A 26,661-nucleotide genomic window follows, 5' to 3' on the forward strand; every position below is an offset into this window, starting at 1 on the left:
CATGAATTCATTTAATTATTTAAAACAAACAATTACAGGTAAATAAAAGTTCTCGTAGTTAGTTCATTTCATTCACTATATGATTAAAAACTAACTTCCAGAAAATATAAAAAATAGCAAACTTGGTTTTAAAAAATGAATATTTATTCTCTAACTCCTAATTATTTTTTAGCATAAAATATCCATGAATTATAATGTATTTAGAAAAAAATTTCACTCTGGCATTCTCATTTTTAAAAATATCGACTAATCTATGATAAACATATTCTTTTAATATGAATGTTTTTTGTGTTTCTATTCCTTGATTTATTGTTATTCTATCTGGGTAAAGAAAAAAAATCTTATAAACCATAATAATTATATCAATCGAACATGTAATTTGATCATAAAATATAATAAAGTATAATGTTAAGTATGATACATCATTTAAAAAGTAGAGAACATTGTGCCTTACTAATAATTTGATATAAATTAATTTTTTCATTGAGTATATTTGTTCTAAAACAGGAAAGAAAGCTTCCTTTTTTTTCTCCCATATTTCCTTTTTTTACTATAAAAACATAGTAAGATATCTGATGCTTTAAGTGAACTGATTGTAATACCTTGTTTTTCCGACAGAGCATGCTAAGGGCTTCGTTTGACACCCTGGCAACATGGAGTAAGGTTTCAGATCTGTGATTTTAATACATTTCAAAATCGTCCAATAGTTTATCAGACATTTAAGTATCAATTTGAGTTATATAGTCTTTTTAGATACCACAAATTTAACTCTTCATTGAGAGAAATAAAGATTTTTATTATATTGTTAATTGAGTTCACAAAGACAACAATCATCTTTGATGACATGTTTTTATTACATATATACTGGATATGTATAAAATTGTAAAAATAATCTACTTCACTAATTTATAAATTTAATTTATATACAAATATTTTATTATAAAATAGTTTGACTAATAAATTGATAAAATGTGTTATCTACAAAATGGATTAATACTAATTTCAATTACATTGAACTAAATTTTAGGGAACGTATAGCAAAACAATTATTACATATGGAGATTTACTCCATTACTATTAACCTATTGATGCAAACATCTTATTGCTTATATCAAATAAATAATTAACTGATTTAATGAATTCATTGCAGAAGAGATCTTAAATAGAAATAGAAGTAATGAAAAATTAAATAATAAGTTTTTTGTTTTTTTAATGGGCCTAAAATGTCTGCATAAAAATAAGAATGATACTTTCAAAAATAGGCAGTAAATATTTGCCTAAAAATAATGTGATTTACTTTACTGATAAGTCAATGTGGCAGTAAAATACCATGATTATTAATTTATGAAGTCAGTAAAACAAATGTAATATCTATCATACAAATATTTACTTAAGTAATTAATAAAATAATCATTTTAGTAGTAATATGTATTTTAATATTAAATATATTACAGTACAAATAATTTAATAGCTTTAGGAAGAACATCAAAATGTAAGTATTGCATACATTTATACTTCATTAGTAAAAATAAACTATGTATTTAATAAATTAATTGCCATGAAAATTGTAGAACAAGATTAAATCAATATAAAATAAAATAACATGTTTTTCTGTAAATTGTTACTTTCAAAATTAATATTATATATTTTTCGATTCAATGTTAATTTATATCATGAAGTAAATAGTTAATGAATGATTATTCATGAAGTTTATGTCTACCATTCAGTACAGTGATGAATTAATCATTTCTTTTTCCTTATTTCTTAAACTTCCAACTGAATTTAAATATAGAATAAATGTGAATGTGATGTGAATTGTACGATATGATATCTATTTGTGAATAAACTACCCATTGTTAGCACACCAATTGAATAATTATAATTTTCTTGTTTTGTAAAATCTATATTAATATATATATATATATATATATAATTAGAATGAGATTTTTTCTATAACTCTCATATACAGGATTATGCTTCCTCGAAACATTGATATTTTAAATAAATTTAATTTTAAATATTTTTCAAATATTTACCCGTTTCTACATGTTTTTCTTATAATTATATTATTAGAGCACATTCCTATTTTTACTTGGAACATGTTTTTCCAATCAAAACATTTTTTTTTTTAAATTAGAATAAACATCATAGATACGAATTTCAACACGTATAATTCTCAATTATTCTCTGGTAAACCTATAATAAACATTTAATGTTATGAAAGCTTATGAGCTAATTTCTAGATGTATTATTATTTTAAGGTACCATAATTGTTCCTATCACGTCTGTGGTTGAGAAACAATCTTTCGGTCGAAACAAATCTATTTTGCAATGGTCGATGATTTATTTTTGAAAACTTGACATGTTGATACATATCGTGATATCACTTGAAAATTAACTGATGAGAAATATGATAGTGAATTAAAACAATCATTACAATTAAATGTTTTTTTTCTTTTCGAAACCTTTTTTTTTTAAAAATAAAAAGTTGTATGTCATTTCCCTTAGTTTCAGGCTTAAAGTTGAATGTAACACATTTTTATGAACAAACAAATACTTATTTATGATAAAATAAACATGTATTTATGTGCATATTTGGCTTTTCTTAATCTCATAAAAACTCTAGATCTATTTATTAGGTATGGAAATAAAGTGTAGAAAAATTCTGTAATAAAAAAACATGTAATAATAAAGAAAATTGTAATAAAATAATATTGATTATATTAATTCGGACCTTCCAGGGTCGCTTGTAGCCTTTGGAGTTGAGATATACGTTTTAACAACCTCGGAACTGCAGCGATGCTGGTTCGAATACGGCATGGGTGGTCGACTTTTATTTCTGTGGTGGTCCCCTGAAACGAAAACTTGATCACCCCCACACCATGGTTAGAAGAGGGTGTTATCTTGTAGATAACCCCACTTGTATTTTGATTGGAAATTTTGATGTAGTTAGATAAAATATAATAACCAAAAAAAAACAAATGCACTATTAAGATTATTTGTGGAGAATAGAATAATAATAATATTGACTAAGGCGAGATAGGAATTACAAGTGGATACGTAAATCTTTTACTAAATGTAAATAGCGATTAAAGTTTAAGATATCTCCTTCAGTTACACCTAGAAAATTAGTCAAGCCTCGGACCGATGATACTGAACATTGCTTTTCCTCGTGCCTGTCAGACTTACATTATTATTTTAGCAGCCCAAGCTATTTGCTTAGCTATCAGTTTCAATCACGGCAAATGGTACTACGTTTATTGTTGTTTTGAAGAGTAATATATAAAAAAATAAATAAAGAAACCTGAGGAATAGTATACAATATATTCTGAGAAAGGTTACTGAGAAACACAGTTTAAATTCTATTTTTAGCGTTGGACAAAATAAGAAGTAATTTCGTTGATTCACCTTTTATCGAAATCCTGGTATGAATGCGATTTAGGATTGCACCGATAGCAATGACAGTCTTGTTGAATGAATCAGACTTACACAGGACATGCCCAGTTTCGTTCCGCACCTGGTAGGAGACCGGAAACGGATCCAGACCATGTACCCAAACGAAATGAGTCAGAGGATTACGCCACTATAGCTCCATTAGTGGTACCATCATCAAAGGTCCATGGGGATGACAGCCACCGGAAACTGGCAGATTCCAGTTCACACTTACGGAGTCATCAAGATCGGTAATCAAGGAGGCGCTAGACGGGCCATCTGTCATTGAGCGGAGGAACCTTGGCCGTTTTGATTAAACGGGTCCCTAAAATAGACCAGTCGCCATTAGAAAAAATGGCCAGAACTTCATGGGATGTCATTAGGCGAAACATCGTAGGTGTAATCAAATCTTCATCACACCTTTATCTGAAATTGAATTTTTTATAATGTTTGGACGTTATTAATAAATAGGGATTAGATTTATATGTGATAAAAAAGTAAAAATATGTACATAAGTATGTAAATTAATTGTCATAACACTACATTTTTATATTAGGCTTTCCGGAAACGAATTAAAACTATCTGTGTAGTAATTATTATCAATGCATTTCTTCTTTAAATTTAAAAAAAAAAGTGTTTTTAATTAATAAAAAAAAAAGTACCAAGTAAAAAGGGAAATATGTAAAAAAAAAAAAATAATAAGAAAATAAAAAATAAGTAAAAACGGTGAAAGTTTTAAAAATACGTAACATAAAATGGGAATTATGGACTCAAACAAGAAGTTACAAGAAAAATATATAATGTAAAAAAAAATGTAAGAATGGTAAAATAAATAATTTATAGCAATGTTATTCCTCAGTAATTATAAAACCCCTTCATGATCTATATTTTATGAATAAATGAAAGGAGCGGAGAAATCCAGAAATACTCACACATAACCTCCCTAACCTTTCTAAAAGGACACTACGATATGACCTTTTTATTTGAATTAATTTGTTGCAAAAAAATATTGTCATTAATTTTTTTTCATTAGAAGAATAACGTCCTTTTTTTTTTAGAGCAGGCATTATAAACAAATACATGTAAGGACCTCAATGGCCTAGGTACAAAAATGTTTTCACATAAATTCAACATAAAAATAAAAAATAAATGAAAACCCATTGAACAAAAAAATGCAGTTATTTAATTCACTGCCCCAAGTAAATCTTTTTTTTTTTTTCTTAAAAAAAGTAAACTTCTTAAGTAGACTTTTTAAACTTCTCAAGTAAACTTCTTCTCATAGTTGAATTGAAAAGAAAAACCAATTGAATATAGATACAGCGAGAGTAAAACTCAATGTAAAGAATTATATTGTAATAAGTTACAGAATGATTAATGGGAGTAGTTTACCTTAGATGATGATCAAAATTAAATATAAACTAGGCAAAATTAACATTAAATATTTTAACTTAAATTTCTTACTTTTACATATTGATTGACTATTTAGATAATTTTATGTAAAAATTATTTATTTCCTGTATGCTTGACTACTCTTCTTATTATATTGTATTAATTATTTATATTATTCCATTTTTTTAAATATTTTTGTTGGGTGTCCATTATATTATCACAAATGGTAAAGTAAACTTATATAGAAATAGAGTGCTGTAAGATAACATATTAGAAAGCGATGTAGAAGACTAAATAGGTGGGCTTCAAAATATACTGCTGTTTTAAAAGGTTAGTTGTTTTAGTATCGTAATGCCTCTCGATTACTACAGATAGTTGACCAATCCAATCGATTTCTCAGTTCTTAATTTATTCCAAATCTGTTTCGAATTACATTCTTGAATGATATATTTAAAGGTCTAAAGAGAGGGTATGGATAAGGAGATTCCAAATAGTAGACATAAACTAAATGCATATATTTCTTTTATTTATTAAAAAATGTTTACATATGACAAATAAAATATTGTTTTAAGCTGCTAATCTCTTTTAATACAATATAATAATTTGAAGCTTTTTAGTATTGTTTTTTAAACGTGTTTGTTTCACATTAGCATAACTCTTATACAATTCTTTTTTTTTTTACCTTCAAAATTTCATTTAAAAAATATATTTTATTTACACGTAAAATAAAATGATAAAGTAACTAGTAATAATAGTGATAATTATTTAAGCAGTATATTCAATAATATATAATGAATATATTATCTTACTTAAAAGCGTACTTTTATATAACATTAATGAACATTAGGTAGTTTTGTAAAAAAATCCATCCCTTTAACCCTTTATATATATATATTTAATCAACGTTTCAGGGCTCGTCCTCTATCTATAGCATAAACAATATTCTCAGCAGTAACATTGCCCTTTTGATTTTTATTCAAACTAGAATACTTCGTCTTCAATTGAAATATTTCAATATTTACAATACTTATTCATTTTCACTACTACACACTGGCTGAATATTTACATCCAACTTATATTATAAATACTGTTAAATTACTATGGAATCATTGTTGAATTATGTTTTAAAATGCAGATAAGCATGAAAATTGGTATTAGATACAATTACAAAACACATATCGTAATTGATATCTAAATTGATAGCGTTTCATTCTATAGTGTAGCTCCCATTCAATTGAAAACCTGCTATTAGTTTTATAGAACCGATAGTTGGATGAACATCATTTATTATATAAAAAAAAAATAATAAAGGGCTACAAAAATAGAAAGCCATTGAGGCGGAGAAATTGAGTGTAACAGATTGAGGAAGAGTAGACACATTAATCAGAAAGCGGTCACAATATTTATTCTGTGAGTGACGTCTCCATTGGACCACTGCGTATCTTCACGCTAAACTCATTAGCTCGCTCTCTATACGGGCTTCATAATGAGTCTTCTATCTTTGTCTTTTTTTTTTATAAAATGTTGCTTTTGTTTTTATCAGATTTTTTTTAAAATTTACATTAATATCTATAAAAATAATAATTTATGTAAATATACACCAATCAATCCGGAGTATACCCAAACTCTATAAAATGTGTACCCTTAATTGGCGTAAAATCTGGGCCCTGTTTCATAATGAAAGCTAATAGTATTAGTTCATAGTACAAGTGTAGAAACTAGTGTGGTAATAATTACTAATACTTTTTTCATGATAGGGATAACTATTAGTGATATTACAGGAATTAAAAAATACTAAAGTACAAGTTACTGTTGTACAATTCTGTGTAATTGAATTAAGATAAATCTGCAAGACTAATAGTATTAGTTTGTACTTTATTATGAAACAGGGCCCTAATGGTAGTGCGTGATCACGAACAAATCACCTCCTCGCTAAATCGTAATTCAAGAAACTGCACTTCCTTACAATGTATTGAACCCCTGACCCTTCGTAGAATGTAGCGGTATATTTCCATACACTTATCAAAATAAACCGTTTATCTAATCTTTTAAAAAAAACCTAAAATGGGAACAGCTTTGTATCAAGAGCCCGTTCCTAGCCCATGAGGGTTAAAGCGCCAACTTTGACAGGCTCTTGAGTGCAGCGGCGTGTGTTCGAATCCAGCCCAGGGGATCGACTTTTATTTCTGTGGTCGTCTCACAAAATTAAAACTTAACTCACCAACATGGTTAGAATAGGGTGGTTACCTGTAGATAACACTGAAATGATCAGGAAGGGGGTCATAAAAAAAACAAAAAAAAAAACCTTGTCAAGGTGCAACTTTGGCACACTTTACGCCTTCTAGCGGAAGAATGATAAGAAAAAGTTCAGATAAATTAAAATCTACCAGAATGTTCCTATTTTTAACTCAACATTCAGCCGCTAGAAGGTAACTTTCAAGAATCCCTTGGCACAAAGTTGAACCAATTTACTAAATCATTTACATTAATTAAGGGATTATTGTTACTATCATTTTATGAACTAATTTGAATTACATTTTCTTCTTCGTGTCACTCAGTATAAATATTGTTATTGAATAATTTAAATTATTTTATTGGTGGAACGCTTCCCAAGCTCGGACCACTAACAAGAGAAAAAAATGAAGGGTTCAAAAGTAGATGGTCTCATGGGTAGACTGAGAGCAAACAAACATCCTCTCATAGCACTTCTAGCATTTTTGTTTATTTGTTTGCTTGCCCCGATACGAAGTTTTTATATACGTCCTATCCCAATGGCTGGTTAATCTAACACGCCTCATTCTCGAATCATATGTTTTGTATTGAATTATATTGGGGAAACTTTTAAATTCAAATATATATATTGTATTTTCCATAAATGTGATTACTTTTAATAGGCTTGGATTATTAATAAAAATTAGATCATATAAAATTTCTACATTTCTTTATTGAACGTTTGTATCAAAATAAGTGATTTGATTTTATTCAAATACGATGTCAGATTAATAAGTATTTGGACCATTAAATGTTAGTTAAGGATAGCAAATTACATATGAGTTACGGAGTCCATTTAGGTTTCACCTTTAGGAAGGAGGCTTTTGATTTGAAAAAAATAGGTAAAACATTTAATCATGCTTAAATATCAAATATTTAAAGGACGGATTTAGCTATTTTTATCAAAACAAACGGAAAAGTCTATTAATAACTGAATAAGGATTGAATTTCCTTATGAAAGTAAAAATAACAAATGGCTAGGAGCGAAAATAGTAGATAGCAAAACAGCAAATGCCATGGGCCTCTTCTCGAATTGGAGATAAAGAATTTTTTTCGTGTATACACTATCAAAATTTTTCTTCTACTTTCCCATGTAAAATTATTGAATTAAATGGATCATTATATAGTCTCCCATACTGTTTGACACATTATAGATTCTCTTTTCTTAATGTCTTGGAATATTTGATTTTCATCAAGTAGAATTAGAGACATTATATCATAATGTTATAGATAGATGTTATATCATAAGATTATAAATTATAACCTATAGCCGGGTGTATGCTAAATGTTACAAACTTAGGTTGAAAATAAATAGAACCGCCTCCTTCAGCAAATCCTTCGTCATACGTGCAACCTCCTTCTGGAATTCTCTTCTCATCTCCATTCGCCAATCCTCATTCCTTTTCTCCTTTAAACAAGACCTTCACTTAATACATAAACAGTCCTCCACATCATTGTGAACAATATAAATGGGTATATATTTATTGCTATTATGAACATTAGGTAAACTAATATCTTAATGTAATTTCATTTTGCTTACTGAAAGCGTCTAAATGTTTGTCATATGTCCTAAAATAAAATTATTTTTTCATTCATTCATTCATTCAAAATAATAACAATATATCACTTTCACCACTAACACGACGATATTTAGTTTTTCAGTTAATAACTAACGTAGTATTATAAAATAACGTAAAACATACACCTTTACATTTTGAGTGAGATAAGGGGACCTCAAAAATTAACTCTACTGCAAAAGGTAAATTAGTATTGAGGATATTAAAATGCTTATTTTTTACAACTTCTTACTACAGATACAACCGGTGAAAATTACACATTTATATTCAATTTAACTAAATTAAAATTTCTTGTTTCAGGCAGTAGCAAAGAAAATGGAGGTCAAATGTAAGTGCCATGGTGTATCGGGAAGCTGTGAGCTTCGTACCTGTTGGAGATCCGCACCCGACCTTCGGACGATAGGAGTTGCGCTAAAGGAGCGGTTCAGGGAGGCGATAATGGTGGAGGAATCTAACAAAGGAGGTGGAGGTCTGGCGGTCCGGAGGAGGAGGAAGAAGAAGAAAAAGCGGCGGAAACGCCCACGGGACCTCCGAGGCAGCCTCCTCTATTACGAAAAGTCCCCTAGCTTCTGCGAACCAGTGCCAGGACTGGAAGCAGGTGGAACCACGGGGAGGATCTGCAAGAAGGGAGGTCGGGGGGTGGACGGGTGTGCGTCGCTGTGTTGCGGGCGAGGTTATAACATCATTAGGCGGCGCCTGGTAGACAGATGCAACTGCAAGTTCCATTGGTGCTGCTATGTCACCTGCAGCAACTGCACAGTCGATGAGTGGATCACTGTCTGCAAGTAGTCCTATGTACAGAACCAAGCACACTATACACATCAATACGTAGCTCTAGCTCTAACTGATGCTATCAGTGTTCTAAATATAGCCAAACTTATTATTGCCCTTGCACTATTTTAACTATAAGACTAAACTAGTGAATGAACCACCTATCATTTAGTGTAGTGTTGCTATCCAATTAAGGACTATTGTAAATCTCCTATTAATACAGCAACGGTTTTCATGTTTCTTACAACCTGTTAGGTGTTTATATTTATACGTAACCAATGCATGTAATAGACTAATATAAATTAGGAAGCATGACAAAGGCTTAATTTTTGTATATAGCTCAAACAGTCGTTACTTACCTGACAATTACTAAAATATTCGTCACTTGCTGTTTTGGAATGAATATTACACACTTTCATTCATCAATAACCTCATGGGTTGGATATTAAATATTCCAGACATTGAATAATTAATTTTCAATAAAATATTTTGACTTCTGTTTAAAAATAAAATTACAGAATATACCTTAATTATTAACGTATTTCGATGACTTCTAAGATAGAACGGGTGGCGGTCGAAATTGGTTACAAAGTACTCAGTAGTTAGTGTACTACCTTTCAGTCGTAGACATAACCCCTGGTAATGACCTCTAATGTGGGTCAAAACGTAGGCTATCCATAAACAGTTTGTTTACTATTTTGTGACCTTTTTAACCGGCTCCCGGACCATCTTAACCTTCATAATGTATATATGCTAAATTAATTATAATCCATTATGAATAATAATTGAAATTCGAGTTAATAAGGGTTTCCAAATCAAATCATTCTTTTTTTTAATATTTGAAACTCTTAAAAAACATTATCCCTAATAATTAAGATGGGTGTATTTTTCAAATACCTTCAATAGTTTCATTTAAATAGTGTAATTTAATCCTATTTTGTAGATGTCCCTCACTCTAATAGTTACATCATCTATTTACGTATCTATAAAGATACAAACTTTTTTCAAACTGGTATGTAGCTCTAATTTTACCTATTTAACAACCTATTTAAGTCTTATCAACGAAAACCGCAGACATGTATATGAACCTAGGCTGTCGCTAATTATTTAATAACTTATGTATTTAACACTATAAATTTTATTTATGAATTTATAAAATTTTGGTGACGAACCAACAAAATTTGAATGTACAGTATTACCTAATGAGTACAATTAGCCAGATTTTTAGAGAAATCTGTTGTTGTTCCTTGTTAATCTTTATTTATTTATACAATAATTATAGGAAATATGTTAATATTATTTACTATTAATTACCTTATACCTATCCAAATGTATTATACATGTAAATTTTAGTGGCCAAATTAGAATATTTTTAAGCAATGATAAAATAAACAATTAACAATCCCGATCAGCAGTGTTAAGATTTTTTTCTTTTCCTTTTATTATAAATTCCCAACATTAATCTAAATGTATAAAAATCTAAATCTAAAAAAAATAAAAATATTAATGGTGTATGCACAATTTGCATTTATATTACTAGTTTTAATTAGGTTAAATTAATTTTAATTAAAACATTGCTATAAATGTTTAATGAAGAAGTAAATATTTCCGATGATACTTTGGGGTGACCAAGCCAAATAAAAACAGTAGATCCTCGAAAGTAGAGTCATTTCAATCTAGGAATATATTATTTATTGATAATTCCCAAAATCAAACAAAACAACGTTTATTTTTTTATATATGTAATCCTTCGTATACAAATATAAAAGGATATATTTATCCCAGTAAGCTATTTTTGTAACTTATAAAAAAATAAAAATAAATAAAACACAAATAATAAAATATCTTATACATTATTGAAAATATAAGGTTAATGATATCATTTATTATAGTAAGTAGGCATGGGATTTTTATTCACATATTCAATTTTATAACTTTAATTGACATTATTTATAATTTTAACACTTACTTGAGACTGTTTAATATTGTTTAAATAAATAAAATTTATCCACTTTCTTTATAAGTCCAACATTTAGGCCCATTCGGCCACCCTCAAGGACAATGTAAATACAATTTTAAAACCAAATCATTTAAGAACTACTTCAGGCTGTTCTTCCCAGGTCATTTATAGCAGTTCACAAATGACTCTAATTAGTCAATTTTTCATATTAAATTAAAAATATTTATCACAGTCAACGATAAAATGTATCACAATATTTGTAACCTTCCCTACACTCCTAAATGTAAATTTATTCAATTGACATGTTTAAGCTTCCTATGAATATTTCGTAATATTTTTCTCATGAGTACGTATGTAACCTACATACTTTCTATTTTTTTTAATTGAAATGAATTTTTATTACTTTTTTGTTAAAAAAAAACTAGCGAGTGTTATGTTGTGACAAACGATGCCAACAGATCAACGTTCTTTAATATTATATCATGTAAAAACTGAAAACAAAAGAGAAGGTGAAAGTTCTGGACAAATAAAATAATAAATCAGAATAAAATCGGGAAATAAAACCAATATTTCCAACCATTTGAATTCGATTTGGAAAGAGAGGGGATAATTAATAAATTCTTGTTTATCATAACGGTTTTACTCGATCTAAAAAGATAGTAATACCAGAATGATCCAATATCACAGTTTAGTAATCATGCAAACCCTTTGCTAAATAAAAAAAATGGTACAGATACTTAAGCTCAACCAAAAGCTTGTAAATCAGAAAAATCCTAAAATAACAGACGGTTAAAAAATTTATATAAATTCCTAAAAACAATAATATTTGAAAACCCATTTAAAAAAAACAATCTGTATACCTCAAAGTAGCAAAAACGTGAAGCGAACACGAACTTAGGATTCTACTTAGGCAGAAGGCTCTATCTTGGTATTGCGAATAATGTAAAGCATCTATCCTGTATACATTTCTAATTGACATCAATAAAAATAATATAATTAAGTATTAGGAATAATTTATTTTAAGTTAGATCAATAGAAAATTGACGAATAAATATTGAATGTACTGTATTACCTCAGCATCGTGTCCATTTCTTAGTTATGATTAAAATTTATAAATAGAAAATTTATTATTAACTTATGATTAATAAATTTATTTAAAATTTAAGGATAAAAAAATAAATATTATCTTGAGGGAGTAAGGCAATGGAGAGGAAGAGGGGGGAGGGAATGATAGAGGAAGGAGGAAAGAGAGAGGGTGGTTAAAACCGTCTATAGAACGAGATTTCTCAACAGTACATAATAAATTCCAATTTCTTTACTATAACTAATTTTGAAAATTTCTACATTTAGTGATTACCGCATTTTATAAATCTTTATTTAGTTTATTTAGATATTTATACATTATATCCATACTTTCTAATAGATGAAGATATATAATTTGATTATTTTGTTAGGATTATTGAAATTTCTAAATTTAGTTTTATTTTATTTTGTTGTTGTTGGGCTTAATCAGTTCTAATTTTCTTAAATTTATAGGATTATGAAAATTACCCACATGGTTTAAATCCCTAAAAAACTGTGTTAATTAATAAAATAACTTTAGATTCTAGTTGATCCCAGTGCTATTTGTTTCAATCTCCTCTGTAGGCCCAGTTTAAAACGAGAACCCTTTAAACATACAACCCATCCGCTCTTTAGTCAAGTAGCATTTCTCCTGTGTGTCTAAATCTACAAGAGCAACCTACAGGCGACTTTCACATGACACACAATTTAAAGATGGGTGTTGGAGCTTGCTCATACTTAGCTGTGCCTTATAATTATTATTAGGGGTTATAATTTCAGTTATAAAAATAATCTTGATTCATTTATGGTTCCTATAGGCGCCTTGAGCCCCTCAAAAATAATAGACTGGGTAAACCGATGGACCTAAACCGATGTGAAAATAAAATCATTTCAAAGTCATTTTATTGGGCTATCCCCTACATGATTTGGAGATAACATTTATGGCGATTATGGATAGCTGCATGGCTGGACGAAAACACACCAAGTCATTGAGTCTTTTACGACAGTCATGTAAGTGCATTAACTAATCTGTTATTTTTATATTTGGTAGTTCTTGTTAAGCTTTCTACTCCTCTTACACAGCATGGTCTAAAGAGTTGTAGAACTCTTCTTCAGCTTCTAGAACCTCTTTTGTAGTCAATCCAGGATCTTAGAAGCAAGAACTGAATTATTGTCTCTATCCTCGAAGCTAGTAGATGTGACGGAGGGAGAACAAACAACTTAGTCATAATGTAAGATCACAAGTTTTTAACATTACCTTGTATTTCATTCAATTAAATATAAATGTAATTTTTATAATTAGTAAATTATCTTTTAATTATGATAAACTCATGATAAGAAACGCCCAAATAGGTGAGTGGGCAACCAGGCTTCAATATCGATATTAAAAAATTTCAAAAAATATATAAAATTAAATTTAAAAAAAACTGATCCATTCTTACATCTTTTTAGTAGAAAGTATTAATAATCATGTAGTAAAAAAAAATCCTATTAAATGAAAAAAAAATGCATTCGAATGAAGTCATAATTTCTAGTGCGTACGAAATGTTGGTGTCTTCAAATGCATATGTGATTAAAAACATATATTTTAATGTAACCGAGCTCTACCGAATCGCTTTCGAATCTAATCTTTTTGGAAAAGAAATTCTTCAAGGTCATGAGTACTAAAATTTTAAAAATATTCCGGATCATATCTATACAAAAAACTTTGCTTGCATACCAACCTACGTAGAAGTAATTTTCTTAATGCTATTAATTATATTAATGTTGCATGTTCACTGCACAAAATTTTTCATTATTCTAAAATTATTGTTGGGAAACATATTAACCTGTAAGAAAACTTTGTACAAGTGTATAGGTACATATTTACTAACCAATAAAGTTAGTAAAAAACTACATGTTTCAATATTTTTTTAAATGAAATTAAATAAAAATTTTGTGAAAACGTGAAACTTAATTAAAAGTTAAAAGGCAACCACCTACATATTTGGAGATTACATTTATGGCGATTATGGATACCTGCATGGCTGGACGAAAACCCACCAAATCATTGAGTCTTTAACGACAGTCATGTAAGTGTCTTAACTAATCTGTTATTTTTGTATTTGGTAGTTCTTGTTAAGCTTTCTACTCCTACACAGCATGGTCTAAAGAGTTATAGCTTCTAGAACCTCTTTTGTAGTCAATCCAGGATCTAAGAAGCAAGAACTGAATTATTGTCTCTATCAATTGTAATCTGTAATTATTGTTTCATTTATTTTCCCCCTTTCTCTTAGGTTCGATTCTCTTGAATTTAGACTTTTCTGTGGAATAATCATGGAGGAGGAACTAATCTGGCTAACTGTAACAACGATGGGAGTATCGTTACGGGTCTCGAGATCCGGTCTATACTTCATTACCGGCGTCATTAATCATATTTCCTAACATTGAGGTCTTGGGATTTTCAATTTAGAGGTAAAGGAAAACAATCATCAAACTCGTATCAAATGTTAGATATCTGGAAAAAAATTATTCTATAACCATCATGAAATGATTTGTGAGATTTAGTATATATTTATATTCTAATCAATTAATAATAAATCAAAATGACTGAACAAAGGCTATTAAGAAGAAAACATCAACTGATATTGTCAAAAACTACATAATTTTTTGGGTGGTTGAACATCATTTGCAAAATAGAGGATTTTTTCTATTTATTTGAAATTCGCGCTAACAATCTGTTTCCCCCAAACCACAAAATAGGGATTAAAAATCTATTGTTCTAAAAGTACTTCAACTAGAGGATTTTTTTAATATAAGGCAATCTACAGGGATGGTACTTTATGCCTGTGCGTGACTGGCTTCTCGGGAACATTTCTAATATCATTATATAATAGAATACTATAATAGTCCTATATATATAATAGAATATATAAGCTAATTTTATAGCTATAGTTGATATTAAAAAATATATATAAAATAAAATTGAAAAAATAAATAAATTATTCGATAACACTAAGTGGCATTTACTAATGTGATAAAGATACAAATAAATCAAATTAGTTATATATACTCGTACTGTTGGAGCCAAAATATGGTCCATAAATCGATTACATGAACATATGATTTTTATAACGTCAAAAAACCAAGCAACTACTCTCTATTGTTGCGCGCACATATCGTCGCCATCGTCTCCTCACTATGCAGTCGTAGTTGCCCAGCATTGTGGCCATCTTCGCCAGCTTAATCATTTTAGCCACGGCGGGCGGATCACGTCGGCTCATCTACCAAGACGACAAGGGGCTGATATACGTCTTTTCAAAACTACCTTCACCAGGACATAACCTAGGGGCCCCATCAATCACCCACAGTGCTAAAAAAATTTTTTTTTGCTCTTGTTCAACCTTTATTTAATTTTAGTAATAGTTTTAAGTTTGCTTTGTAATTTTTTTTCCTAGTTTGTATATTTTCTTTGTTTTCCTTTATTATGTTCATTTATTTTAAAATGTAATAATTACAAAATTCGGCAGTTCTTTTCTTTTCACTACTTTTCACGGTTAGGCTAGTAAAGGTTCCTTTTGAACCCCTCCCCGCCGTAACACTTGCATACTTGTTTTCTTAAGGTAATCAAATATTTCCAGAGGGCCATTGTCCTTTAATAAAGTTGCAATATGAAATCCGGTGTCTATCAAATGCCTGCATTCAGTCAGTGTGTGATTAACAGTTGTACATTACACTATCTACATGTTGGTCTAGATGTTCCTGACAGTAAGTATTCTTTTATTCTTTCTTATATTATTCCTATATTCTTCCAGTAAGTATTCCCGTCTGCAGCTAGAAGCTTGAAACATGCCAGTACATTCTCTTAACATACCAGGGGTTCGATTCGTGAGACAGAAATGCATATTAAAATGCCCATACTTAACAAATAGGGTTGAGTACCAAACGAATGCCACCACTCCATCCTGATTCCCTAGTTTGTTTCTTTTTTCAGGTCCAAAAATTAATATTAATATTTTTTTTTAATCTGGACTCGCCAAAAGTACATAAAATATCAGTTTGTAATTCTGAAATTAATCGTTAATTTATTTTTTAAATATAATATAATTTAAATTAAATATTAATTTTGTTTCGTAGTTTTCTTTTTAAAATAATTTAGGATCAAATTAGCAAGGTTTCAAAAAATACATAGGTATTAAAAATAAAGAATTTTCTTGAAAGGGATTACAGTTCAAACTTTCTTTTAGGCTAAAATTTCTTTTTGTTTCCTACTGTATCATTGAAAATGATGATAAATAATCAGCAAAATATGAAGCGAAACTGCTTTGTCCACAGGGTACAACAAAATACCAAGAATAAGAAGTTTCGAATTTGTCGAGTAGGTATGTGAGAGCACAACAAAATATAAAATAAAACCTATCAGTGGGCATGTCAAATGTTTCACACAGTTGGCAAGTGCCTTCTAGGAAAAGTCAAATGAATGATTGATTAACTCTCTGAATTTTTAACATGACTTAGAGATATATTGCTAGTGTAAACGGCTTACAATAAACAGGTCCACACTCCACAATTGTTTTTTTTTCAATAATACTTACATTATTTCGTACCATCACAATGGCTTGGAACTAAAAAATATCACTATGAACCAGAACTTTGCTCCCAAAACAAAAAACAGTTTTCGATTAATCAAGGCTCAAGTTGTTCGCCGACCTTGTGAATATCCCTTTTTGAAACAGATCAAATAAGTTTGACATGCCTCAATATTATTTTCAACATGATATATCAACAACCAAGATACAGAACAATACAAGTTGGTTGGCGACGAAGTTGTCATGTCACTTTAGACATGACCATTATTACAAATCAAAGTTCCCCATTGAAACCGCACAAATGAGAACATCTTTCAGTACCCACAAGCCGTCTGTCATCATCTGTAAAGTGCTCTTGTCTGCCACCAGTGAAACTTGTCTTCGTGCAGCCTACTGATAGTTCCTTGTCCAGCTTACTGCTTGCTCTTCTAGCAGCATACTGCCAGTTTTTTTGTCATAGGAATGAAATCCAGGTATGACACGCATCTACGTAAACATATATACCCAAATTACAATTTTATGAATATGATATTAATTAATAAGTATAGTTAAATAATATTAATTATTATAATCAATTATTAAAAGTAATCCTTAGGGTTTTTTATATGATTTTTAGACCATTTGATAATTGTTAAAATATTTCATTGCTTTTGCGTATTTTTTATTTTAATTTAAATATTGTTATAATAACTTCATTTATAGATGATTTTCTATTTCTTTTCTTATGGTGGGTTAAGTAATTAAATGCCTTGCAGTTTGATTGTTTTCTAAACTGTGACTTGAAATTATATTTTTTGTATATCTTTCAACAAGCGCCGGATATAAAGTGGTCAGGACAGAGCTTATTGAGTTCACCGACCTCACCTCTTTTCAACTAAAAATCACTAGAATTACATTAAGATGTATAAGATTAAGATCTTCGAGATGGTGTCTCCATAATGAGGATGCAGTCATCAATTATATTTTATTAATAAAGGCTCCATTTGTTTTTTCAATTAAGTGTAATATGTCACACCACGCCGATGGTCCATAAAAGTAAACATAATAAATAAATAAATAATAATAAAAATTGATATATATTTCCTCAGAAAAATTTATCTCGATACGACCAGAACAGTACGAATAGCTCCTGAAAGGTTTGCAGAGACTGGAGCAGAAAAAGATTGGGATGGAGAATTCTGACCGGCCCGAGGGGAAAGGGTACCCAAAGAACGAGATCTCAAAGCCATTCGTCTGTTTCAAAGCATGAAATACCTATTACGGCTTTAATGGCTTGTATTTCATTCTTACTGCCCTACTAATGGTCTCTCATCTTCGTAATTTCAACATTAAAGACCCCTCAAGCGAATTAATGTTTCACACGGTTGCACGAAACAGGGTTTAAATTTAACGTAAACAAGAAAAAAATGTAACATAATCATTGAGGATGCATTTTAAATTCCTTTACATAATCGTTATCCTTTTTTTCCTTATTTACTTCCACTTTGATTTAGAGAGTAATTTGATAATTCTGAATAGTTTTCGAAAAGGTCGTTTAAAATGACGATTATAAATTAAACGTGATATTTTTGGTAGAAAATTTATTTTGTTTTGCTGTAAGCAGACTGGTTAATTTTTTCCAATTAGCTACCTCAGACAGTCTCAAATAGCATTTTATTAATTATTTACACATATTGTGAGAACAGCTTACGGCATCTGTGGTCTAAATAAATCTATAAATGACGTTCTGAAAAATAGATAAAACAAAAGTACGATTCTTTGTCAATAATTAGCATGATTAATATGTATAATTATAATTAAATATTTAGCAATGCACTAAAATAATTTTTTTTTTTCAAAATATTCAATTAATTTGAATACTAGTATAAAATTCTATATTATTCTTGAAATTTATTTAAATAGATCAACATTGCCTAATTTTAGTAATAGGTCATTTAATATTTTTTATTACTAATATATATATTTTTTTAAGATGTTAGGACTATGGTCTTGAAAAAACAAACAATTTTAAACTATTTTTCTTTTTCTTGATCCCTGACCATCTCTTGAGCCCTGATCAACTTCTAATTTATGTACAGTCAAAAAACTAGCCACAGTAATTTTTTTTTTTTTTATAAATGTTTTTCAGTAATAAAAAAAATGGTTTTCTTATTTTATATTTTTAAATTTCGTAATCAAATCATACAATTTTAATCTTATTTAAGTTTAAAAGAAACAATAATTAATTTTTTAGATCAGAATATATAATATCTTAAATTTATAAAATATTTTTCAAAATTAATTTTTTAAAAACATACACGTATGTATTCCATCTTCCTTCTTTTTTTTTTTTTTTATTATATTTATAACTCCATATAATGTACAGTTATAATTACTTTTATATTTTTTACGAACACAGAGGTGTTTGTTATAATCAATTCATTGACAATGTTGTATAACCATTACGTTGGAAAATAAACAGGTTCAGAATGGGAATCCTTAGAAAGGATCTTTTGTTCTCAGGTACTAACATATTATTAAAATAAATATATATATTTAAATAAATTCTTACCTTATCAGTTTTTGCTTACCATAGGTTATCAAAACAACCCAAATTAAATTAAATAAAACCATGTTGGCACGGAAAAAATCATGAAAGTATCACCATGTAAACTATTGATAAATCATGGAATACTAATAAAAATACATGGATTATTTAATAAAAGAAAATAAAAATATTGTTCTGGATCCTATCAAATATCAATATCAAACACATCCAGAAGTCCTATCAATATCGACCGAGTTTTTTTAATTCTAGCACAGAATGAATTACCTATCCTATTCTTTACTTTTTTATTTCAAAAAATAAACTTAAGATAGTGTATATTTTAAACAAATCAATTTGAATATTACGACTCTGCCGTATCTTTTTCTTTCCATATTTTTCCACCAAATACTCAGCAACCTCTCTCAGTGCTTGGTAAAAGTGTCTACTTCACTGATATTACCTATAACTGGAAGAAGGAATATTTAAAGGTCTAACCTTACTTGAGGTAGCAGGATGATAAGGTTTGAAAAGCCGATTTTGTTAGGGTGGCTAAACCAGCAGAGCGTTGTCAAATTGTGTAACACTCCTTCCAACACTAGATTGGTTAGTTACAATGGTTGTTATATAGTAAACACGCCACATTGTGTAATTATAGAGGGTTATGAAAATGGAAAATGTGGGGCAGTAAAGAATTGAGCTAACTCAAAATTGTCAGTATCACATTGTCATCACTCATTGAGGCCAGATTGTACCAGATAAATACTACAATTTCCCACTTATTGGTACAACCTTTTGTCTCTTTATCGAAACTGTGGCTATTAGGAATATAGGAAAATAAGGAATATTAGCCAAAGTTTAAAAGGGATTTCACTTGCCTCTCCTCGTGATAGTTTAAGGTGTCTTTTAATATGGTAATGTAATTATCAACAAGTGATTAGCACAATTACTTAATTTTGTCATTACTGTCATCATTTGTCATTTTTTTTTATAGAAAGGGAATTGTGGAGAGGCATGGAACATAAATTGTGGAGAGACTTGGAACAGTGTTTCCAACATCCCACCTCCGTTCGATATCTTTAATTCTATAAACTGTATTCTTAATATTTCGAACGTTTTCATCCTATAGCATCTACTGACCCTTCGAAATGGATGGCATCAGATATTTTCGTTTATTTCAGCATCATTTTGTAAAATATGCAAAATACAAAGAAGACCCAACCACATTTATCTACTTTTATAGAATATTTTACATAGTTAGAGGTCACAAATCAACCAGAAAATCAAATTTTAACCCTAGAAGGTTCATCACTATCATACTATTATTCGCAAAAATCAATGGGCTGTAACAACACTCTTTTGAACAGTAGCCGTCCATTTGTTTGTTTTGTATTTGTTATAAATTTGACTGAATTTTAAAACTCTATAGAAGCAACTAGGAATTCTTATAGAAGAGAATATTCGTAGTATATGATGCCTATAACTTTTTACAATGACTGTAAACAAATAATTAAGAAACTCGATAACGAAAATCAATAAAAAAAAAAAAAAACTCAAAGCGATGGATACAATGTTGCCATAAGATGTTCAAAAGCATATGTTAAGTGGCGCAGACAGCATCCAGTGGTATATGACGCATTCATGTTTATTTGTACGTCCCAGCGATGCCTCATCTTATAAGGACTTCAGTTCAGTGATCACTAGTGTGTTAACATTCTAGGATAAACCTAACAATACAATAGACTACAAACTAATAATGACAATCTACAAATATTTTGTACAATTATTCCAATAAGCCATATATTTTTTAATTCACATTCGAATTTTTTAGAGAAATTTTGTCATGGAATAGTTTTCATTAGTTACTCTTTTTTCTTTCATAGTTTTTATGTTTTGCGGAAGATATGATTTTCCTTTATTTATTTATTGAAAAAAGCACGTTCCTGGCTATAATAAATCTAAAAAGATTTTTTTCATTGAGTAGTTTATTTTTTTTTTTTCTTTCATGCATAAATAAAATTTTTCTCATCTTTTTTTCTTCATTTATACAAAAACCTTATTTTTATTGTCCCATTGTCATTTTTGGGGAAAAATTATATAATTGATTATCTTGAGACGAGGCTTGTTTGGAACATGCTTATTTAGAAAATAAGCGAAAGCAGTCGATATGTGACCAACTTAATACTGAACCGTACAACCATGAAAATTTTAACAAAAACTGATCGACTATACCCCCAAAACATATCTGAGTACAGGCAGGCACGGTACCAAATCTGTTCATAGGTGTCTAAAACGTCAACTGTGAGTGAAAAATCGAGGAACAAAGTTTTTTTTCTTATATGAATATAAAGTTACCCTACATTCATTAATGGGGCTGTAATAAAAAAAACATTGCTATTTAATTCGCACAAGTAAATAAGTTATTTATTCATGATTGAAATCAACATTACGTTATCATTTTTAAACATATTCCTCTTCACAGTAATCATATTAATAAAATATTTTTTCATATATATAATTATTTGTTACAATCATCCCAGGATATAAAGTCGGATATAAGACTATAAATATACTTAGTAATTTATTCAATTACATGAGACTAAAAACTAAAAAACGAAATTGGAGGAGCGCTTTAACAAATTAATTGTCTGAACTGTCCAGGAATTTATTATGAGGGTAGTGGATAATATATAAAAAACAGAATTTATCAACATACTGATTTTAAAACTAATAAATTATCCTATTTATAATAAAGACACCATAAAGACATTAGTTGAACACCATCCGGACAAAGTACATAATTCTGATTTATAAGTCGTTAAAATACTATACAAAAGAAAGAAAATATGAAGGAGATGGTCGGGGGTACGGTCAAAAGGAACAAAAAATAGTTAGCAGCTATTTATTTGCCAACGTTTTGCCCCACTTTGCAGGGCTTCATCAGGACTTGATAGCTGCCTTTTGTACAAAAATTAAATAAATTATAAAACAAACAGAAGACATTTTAATGAAAATATGTCGAAATCCTCCCCCCCCAAAAAAAAAAAAATTATAAATCTAATAGAGTACACAGCAAACCAACCGATGTATCATAGTGAACTAAATTAGTAAAAATAAAACATGGCTAGAAAATAAAATAAAGTTATTTACATTTATATTTTATAAAAAGTTATACACCTTTAGATAAAATAAAACTAATTATCTAGTTTTGTTATTATCATCTTTCGTTTCAATGCACTTTAAAAATTTAATATATTTTTTCAAATATGAAGGGTAAAACCTCTCATCTTAGATAATTTTAACAGTAATATATATTATTTAAAAATTCGTATAATTTAGACTAAAAAAATGATCTAAAAAACAGTTGAAAAAAAATTTGGAACAAATATTTTAATGAGTTGTACGAGTATTTATGACAATGTATCTTAATAATGTGACTGGAATAAAGAGGAATATGTTCGATAATAGCCTATGAGTATGGGCTGAAAGGTTACAGAAATGAGGAATATTAAATAAGACTTTTTAAGAGTTTTATAACTAACTTATTAAAACTTGTGTGTTTTAATGTGGTCCAAAAGCTATTACCTCATATATATTGATCGATATTTAATAGTCAATTTTTTTTCATTATTAATTAATTAAATGATGTATTTAACACAACAGAAAATTACATGAAGAGACCCTTGAAGTTGCTTGTACAAGGTTTCAATATTGATCATGTACTGTTGTTCTAAGCCGCTTAGGCAATTTCTTCCTAAAGATCATACACAATGAATAATCACACACACTGCTTAAATAACAAATGAGTAACTTAGTGGAACTTAAATTAAGATTGTGGATCAATCACCTAGAAGTTCCAACTTCAATCCTTATTTTATTTTGTCCTTTATTATTTTAATCCAATTATCAAAGAATTATATTAAATTGGATTATAATTTAATATCATATATATTTTGCATATTTAAAAATTGAAAAATATATTAGCAGTTTTTATAAATTAATTTAAACAGCATATTTAAAAAAAAAATCCAAATTTTACTACGATGTTTACTGAGCAGTGATGAAACCAGCCTATAGCCACAACTCGGTTGGCTTAACAGCCTGAATCTTTCTAAGAGTGAAAAGATAATTAAAGTTTTAATAGGTTTTTGCTTTACAGTAATAATAGCTCACCTACAAAATTCATCTTGCTATAAGAGCATTTATATTTTGTAAAAAAGTAAAGAAAACTCCTCAAGAGCAGGAGGATGAGAGATGGACCGTCAGATTCCTCTTTTTGGATGGCTAGTCCAGTTCATTGCGGCTATGATCACAAAGCTATTGGGAGAGGCTATTGGAAGCACAAACCCTCAAAACTGTCAATTATACTTTTATGATCTCGTTCGAAAGAGCAGGTAACAAGCCTCGGAGGCCAGACGTTAATTGGTATTAAATCTAAAGAGAGTACGGCTTCTTTAACCTTGTTAGGGGCACTAACTCGATTTAAACAGCTCATCGGGCTTCATGTCTCATTCCTGTCCTCACCTCAAGCAATAACACTACTCTGCATAAATTTCTGGGTAAGTATATCTCCTCCCCATAATTTGGAATGATAAAATATTTATCGTTATTTACAAACATAATTAAGCCGTTAAAATTGTTTTTTCCTTTAAATATTTCTGTTTCAATGTGCTGTAAATATCAATTAAAGAAATAGTGCGAACCAAAACTATCGTTGGTTGAGTACTACAACTAGGGAATTACGAATTAGGCAAGATGTGGTTATGCACATAATGGTTTCAAAAAATTATGTCCACTACAACTATGTAACTAGGTAATATCAATCAACGATAGGAGTATCGATTAAAGAAATATATGAGTTCATTATCAGGAAAAATTCTTTTCTGTGACCAGGCATGTTCATATATTCATTCTTAGCTGGATAATAGTTACCTAGTATTGATATTCAACCCATAATATTTTTAAAAAAAGTTTAAGAGATATTCAAAAAAAGTCACGATATTTCAAGGGATGATTACAATCTAGATTGTCCTTACCTCACCAATGTAAAAAATTTCATGCCTAAACGTTTCCAATACTTTAAGAGAATGATTTATAACTATAACATTTTTTCATCGTGATCGAATTTCTCTTGTATAAATTCTATCTACAATGAAGACAACAATAATTAAAAAAAAAAATATGAATACAATTTAATAGTATGTGCTATGGCTAATTAAGATTTAAATGTCTTGAGTTGATATTTTTTTTCTCTACTACTATTACCCATGCAGTGTCTTTGGTTCAGTATCTGGCAAGTACTGTTTTCCGAACAGAAGTTATGTAAAGAGGTGATTTGTTCAGAATGATGTTAAAATTTTTTTTATAGTAGCTTTAATAATTTAAAATACTAAATACAAGGATTCAAAGATTTTTAAAACTACAAAGAACCGAGTCAAAGTTTATAAATAGAACTTCATATTTTTTACTTATATTATTCGTGATTTGCTGAAAGGACAAATCCGACAATTAACAAAAGAGCATATCTTCTACTTTACCTGGTCTGGAATTTTTTTTTTTTTTTTTTGTAAAACTTGCAATATACTTATATTATTTAGAACCTGGTATATTCCTGATTATGTTTCGCACAGTTGAACTAATATTTATCAATGATTATTTCAACAAAACATTCCGAATTAAAAAATATAAAAATACCCAATTTGTTTAATTCACCCTTTTTACAGAACACTGACGATATTAAAAATAAAAATTGTTAAAGTTTAAAATTTTAGTTTAATTGAATATTAATCATGTAATCACGCTTTTATGCTGTAAACATCACTATAAAGATTAGAAAGAATGAAAAAAAGGGCAACAATGGAATGAGCTATCAGGTTTTGCACCGATCTCAGGTGGTGGATAGATTTTATTCTGATCACTTCGTTATTATAATATCTGGGAATTATAAATATTTTTCCACCGGTTTAGTTTTGATGAACAAAGAAACCTGGCAGTAATAATAATGATTTATTTAAATACTAAATATTAAAATTATTTATTTTAAACAAATTTACCAGTCACAAGAAAGTGTTAAGATTATAAATTAAATAATAATTTATTTATTTGTTTATGGGGCAACTCCCGTACAAATAGAGTTAGCCTGTGAAATACATGAAATAGATAATCAATTGTAGTAATTTTACAAAAATGATCAGTTAAAGATCGTTTATATAAACTAATAACAAACAATATACCCAAGCTTCGCTATCCACATTCGTTAGAATAAAACAGTAAAAGAAAAACGTCTTCTTTTAGGCCTACACTTATAAGTTTTAACAATTTTTTTTCTGTATTAACGGTCAAGGAGTTTGGTTGAGTATATATTTAAAATATTTAGTTTCGATTGAACATCCGTCACAGTATCCCCAATCAAGACCAAATCATCCGCGTAAATGAGTCATAATTTCTTCGTATGGCGATATCCTCATTCCATGCGCACCGTTTCTTTGAAAAAACGTGTCTATATCCGCAATAAATAATGAAAATAATAAGGGGCTTAATATATCTCCTTGGAGAACATCTTCAGTAATTTCAATTGAGTCACTCAAATGATTGCTACATTTTACCTTCATGGTTGCATTGTTATATAAATGTGCGAGCATTCCAAGAAATTTTCCAGTAATTACCATTGAGATAAGTTTGCACCAAAGTTTAGAATGCGAGACTGAATCGAATGCTCTTCGAAAATCTACAAATATATAGTAAGCAGTACGTGCACGTTTTAAATAAATTAATTTGTGAGAGGGCGCTTAAAACAAAAATATTGTCCAAGCAGCCTCTCTTCTGCCGGAAACCCGATTGTGATTCTGGAAGAGCATCAGTTTCTTGTAACCAAATCGAGAATCTATTGTATAAAATGCTGGTGAATATTTAAAGTATGCTGTTTGTGAGACCACCTATAATTTTCTGGATTAATCAAATTGCCTTTTTATGTACCATGACCAATATAACATTGGTCCATAATTTAGGAAGTTTTTCAGCCTGCAATATTTTATTAAATAGTATTTCTACATACAATAGCCAGTTATCGGGCAGATTTTAAATAAAATCACACCTTATTTTGTTGGA

At 29.1% G+C, this 26,661-nt stretch overlaps 2 protein-coding genes across 5 annotated transcripts in view; both read left to right on the forward strand.

The window, feature by feature from the left end:
• The window catches only part of Wnt10 (Wnt oncogene analog 10), a 59,286-nt gene extending 48,479 nt beyond the window's left edge, over positions 1 to 10,807 (forward strand). For all 4 annotated transcript variants that reach the window (XM_067051563.1, XM_014426216.2, XM_014426214.2 and 1 more), the window contains exon 4: positions 8,970 to 10,807. In XM_067051563.1, coding sequence (XP_066907664.1) covers positions 8,970 to 9,458 — 489 coding nt within the window. In that variant the 3' untranslated portion in view covers positions 9,459 to 10,807. The remainder of the gene's footprint in view (positions 1 to 8,969) is intronic.
• Positions 10,808 to 24,041: 13,234 nt separating this feature from the next.
• Positions 24,042 to 26,661, forward strand: part of ninaC (STKc_myosinIII_N_like and MYSc_Myo21 domain-containing protein ninaC) — a 32,442-nt gene continuing 29,822 nt past the window's right edge. The window contains exon 1 of the mRNA XM_014426238.2: positions 24,042 to 24,113. The gene's annotated coding sequence lies outside the window, so the exon portion shown is untranslated. The remainder of the gene's footprint in view (positions 24,114 to 26,661) is intronic.

The sequence above is a fragment of the Halyomorpha halys genome, unplaced genomic scaffold, assembly GCF_000696795.3.
Source record: "Halyomorpha halys isolate HHAL.00 unplaced genomic scaffold, Hhal_1.1 Scaffold560.1, whole genome shotgun sequence".
Taxonomy (NCBI): domain Eukaryota; kingdom Metazoa; phylum Arthropoda; class Insecta; order Hemiptera; family Pentatomidae; genus Halyomorpha; species Halyomorpha halys.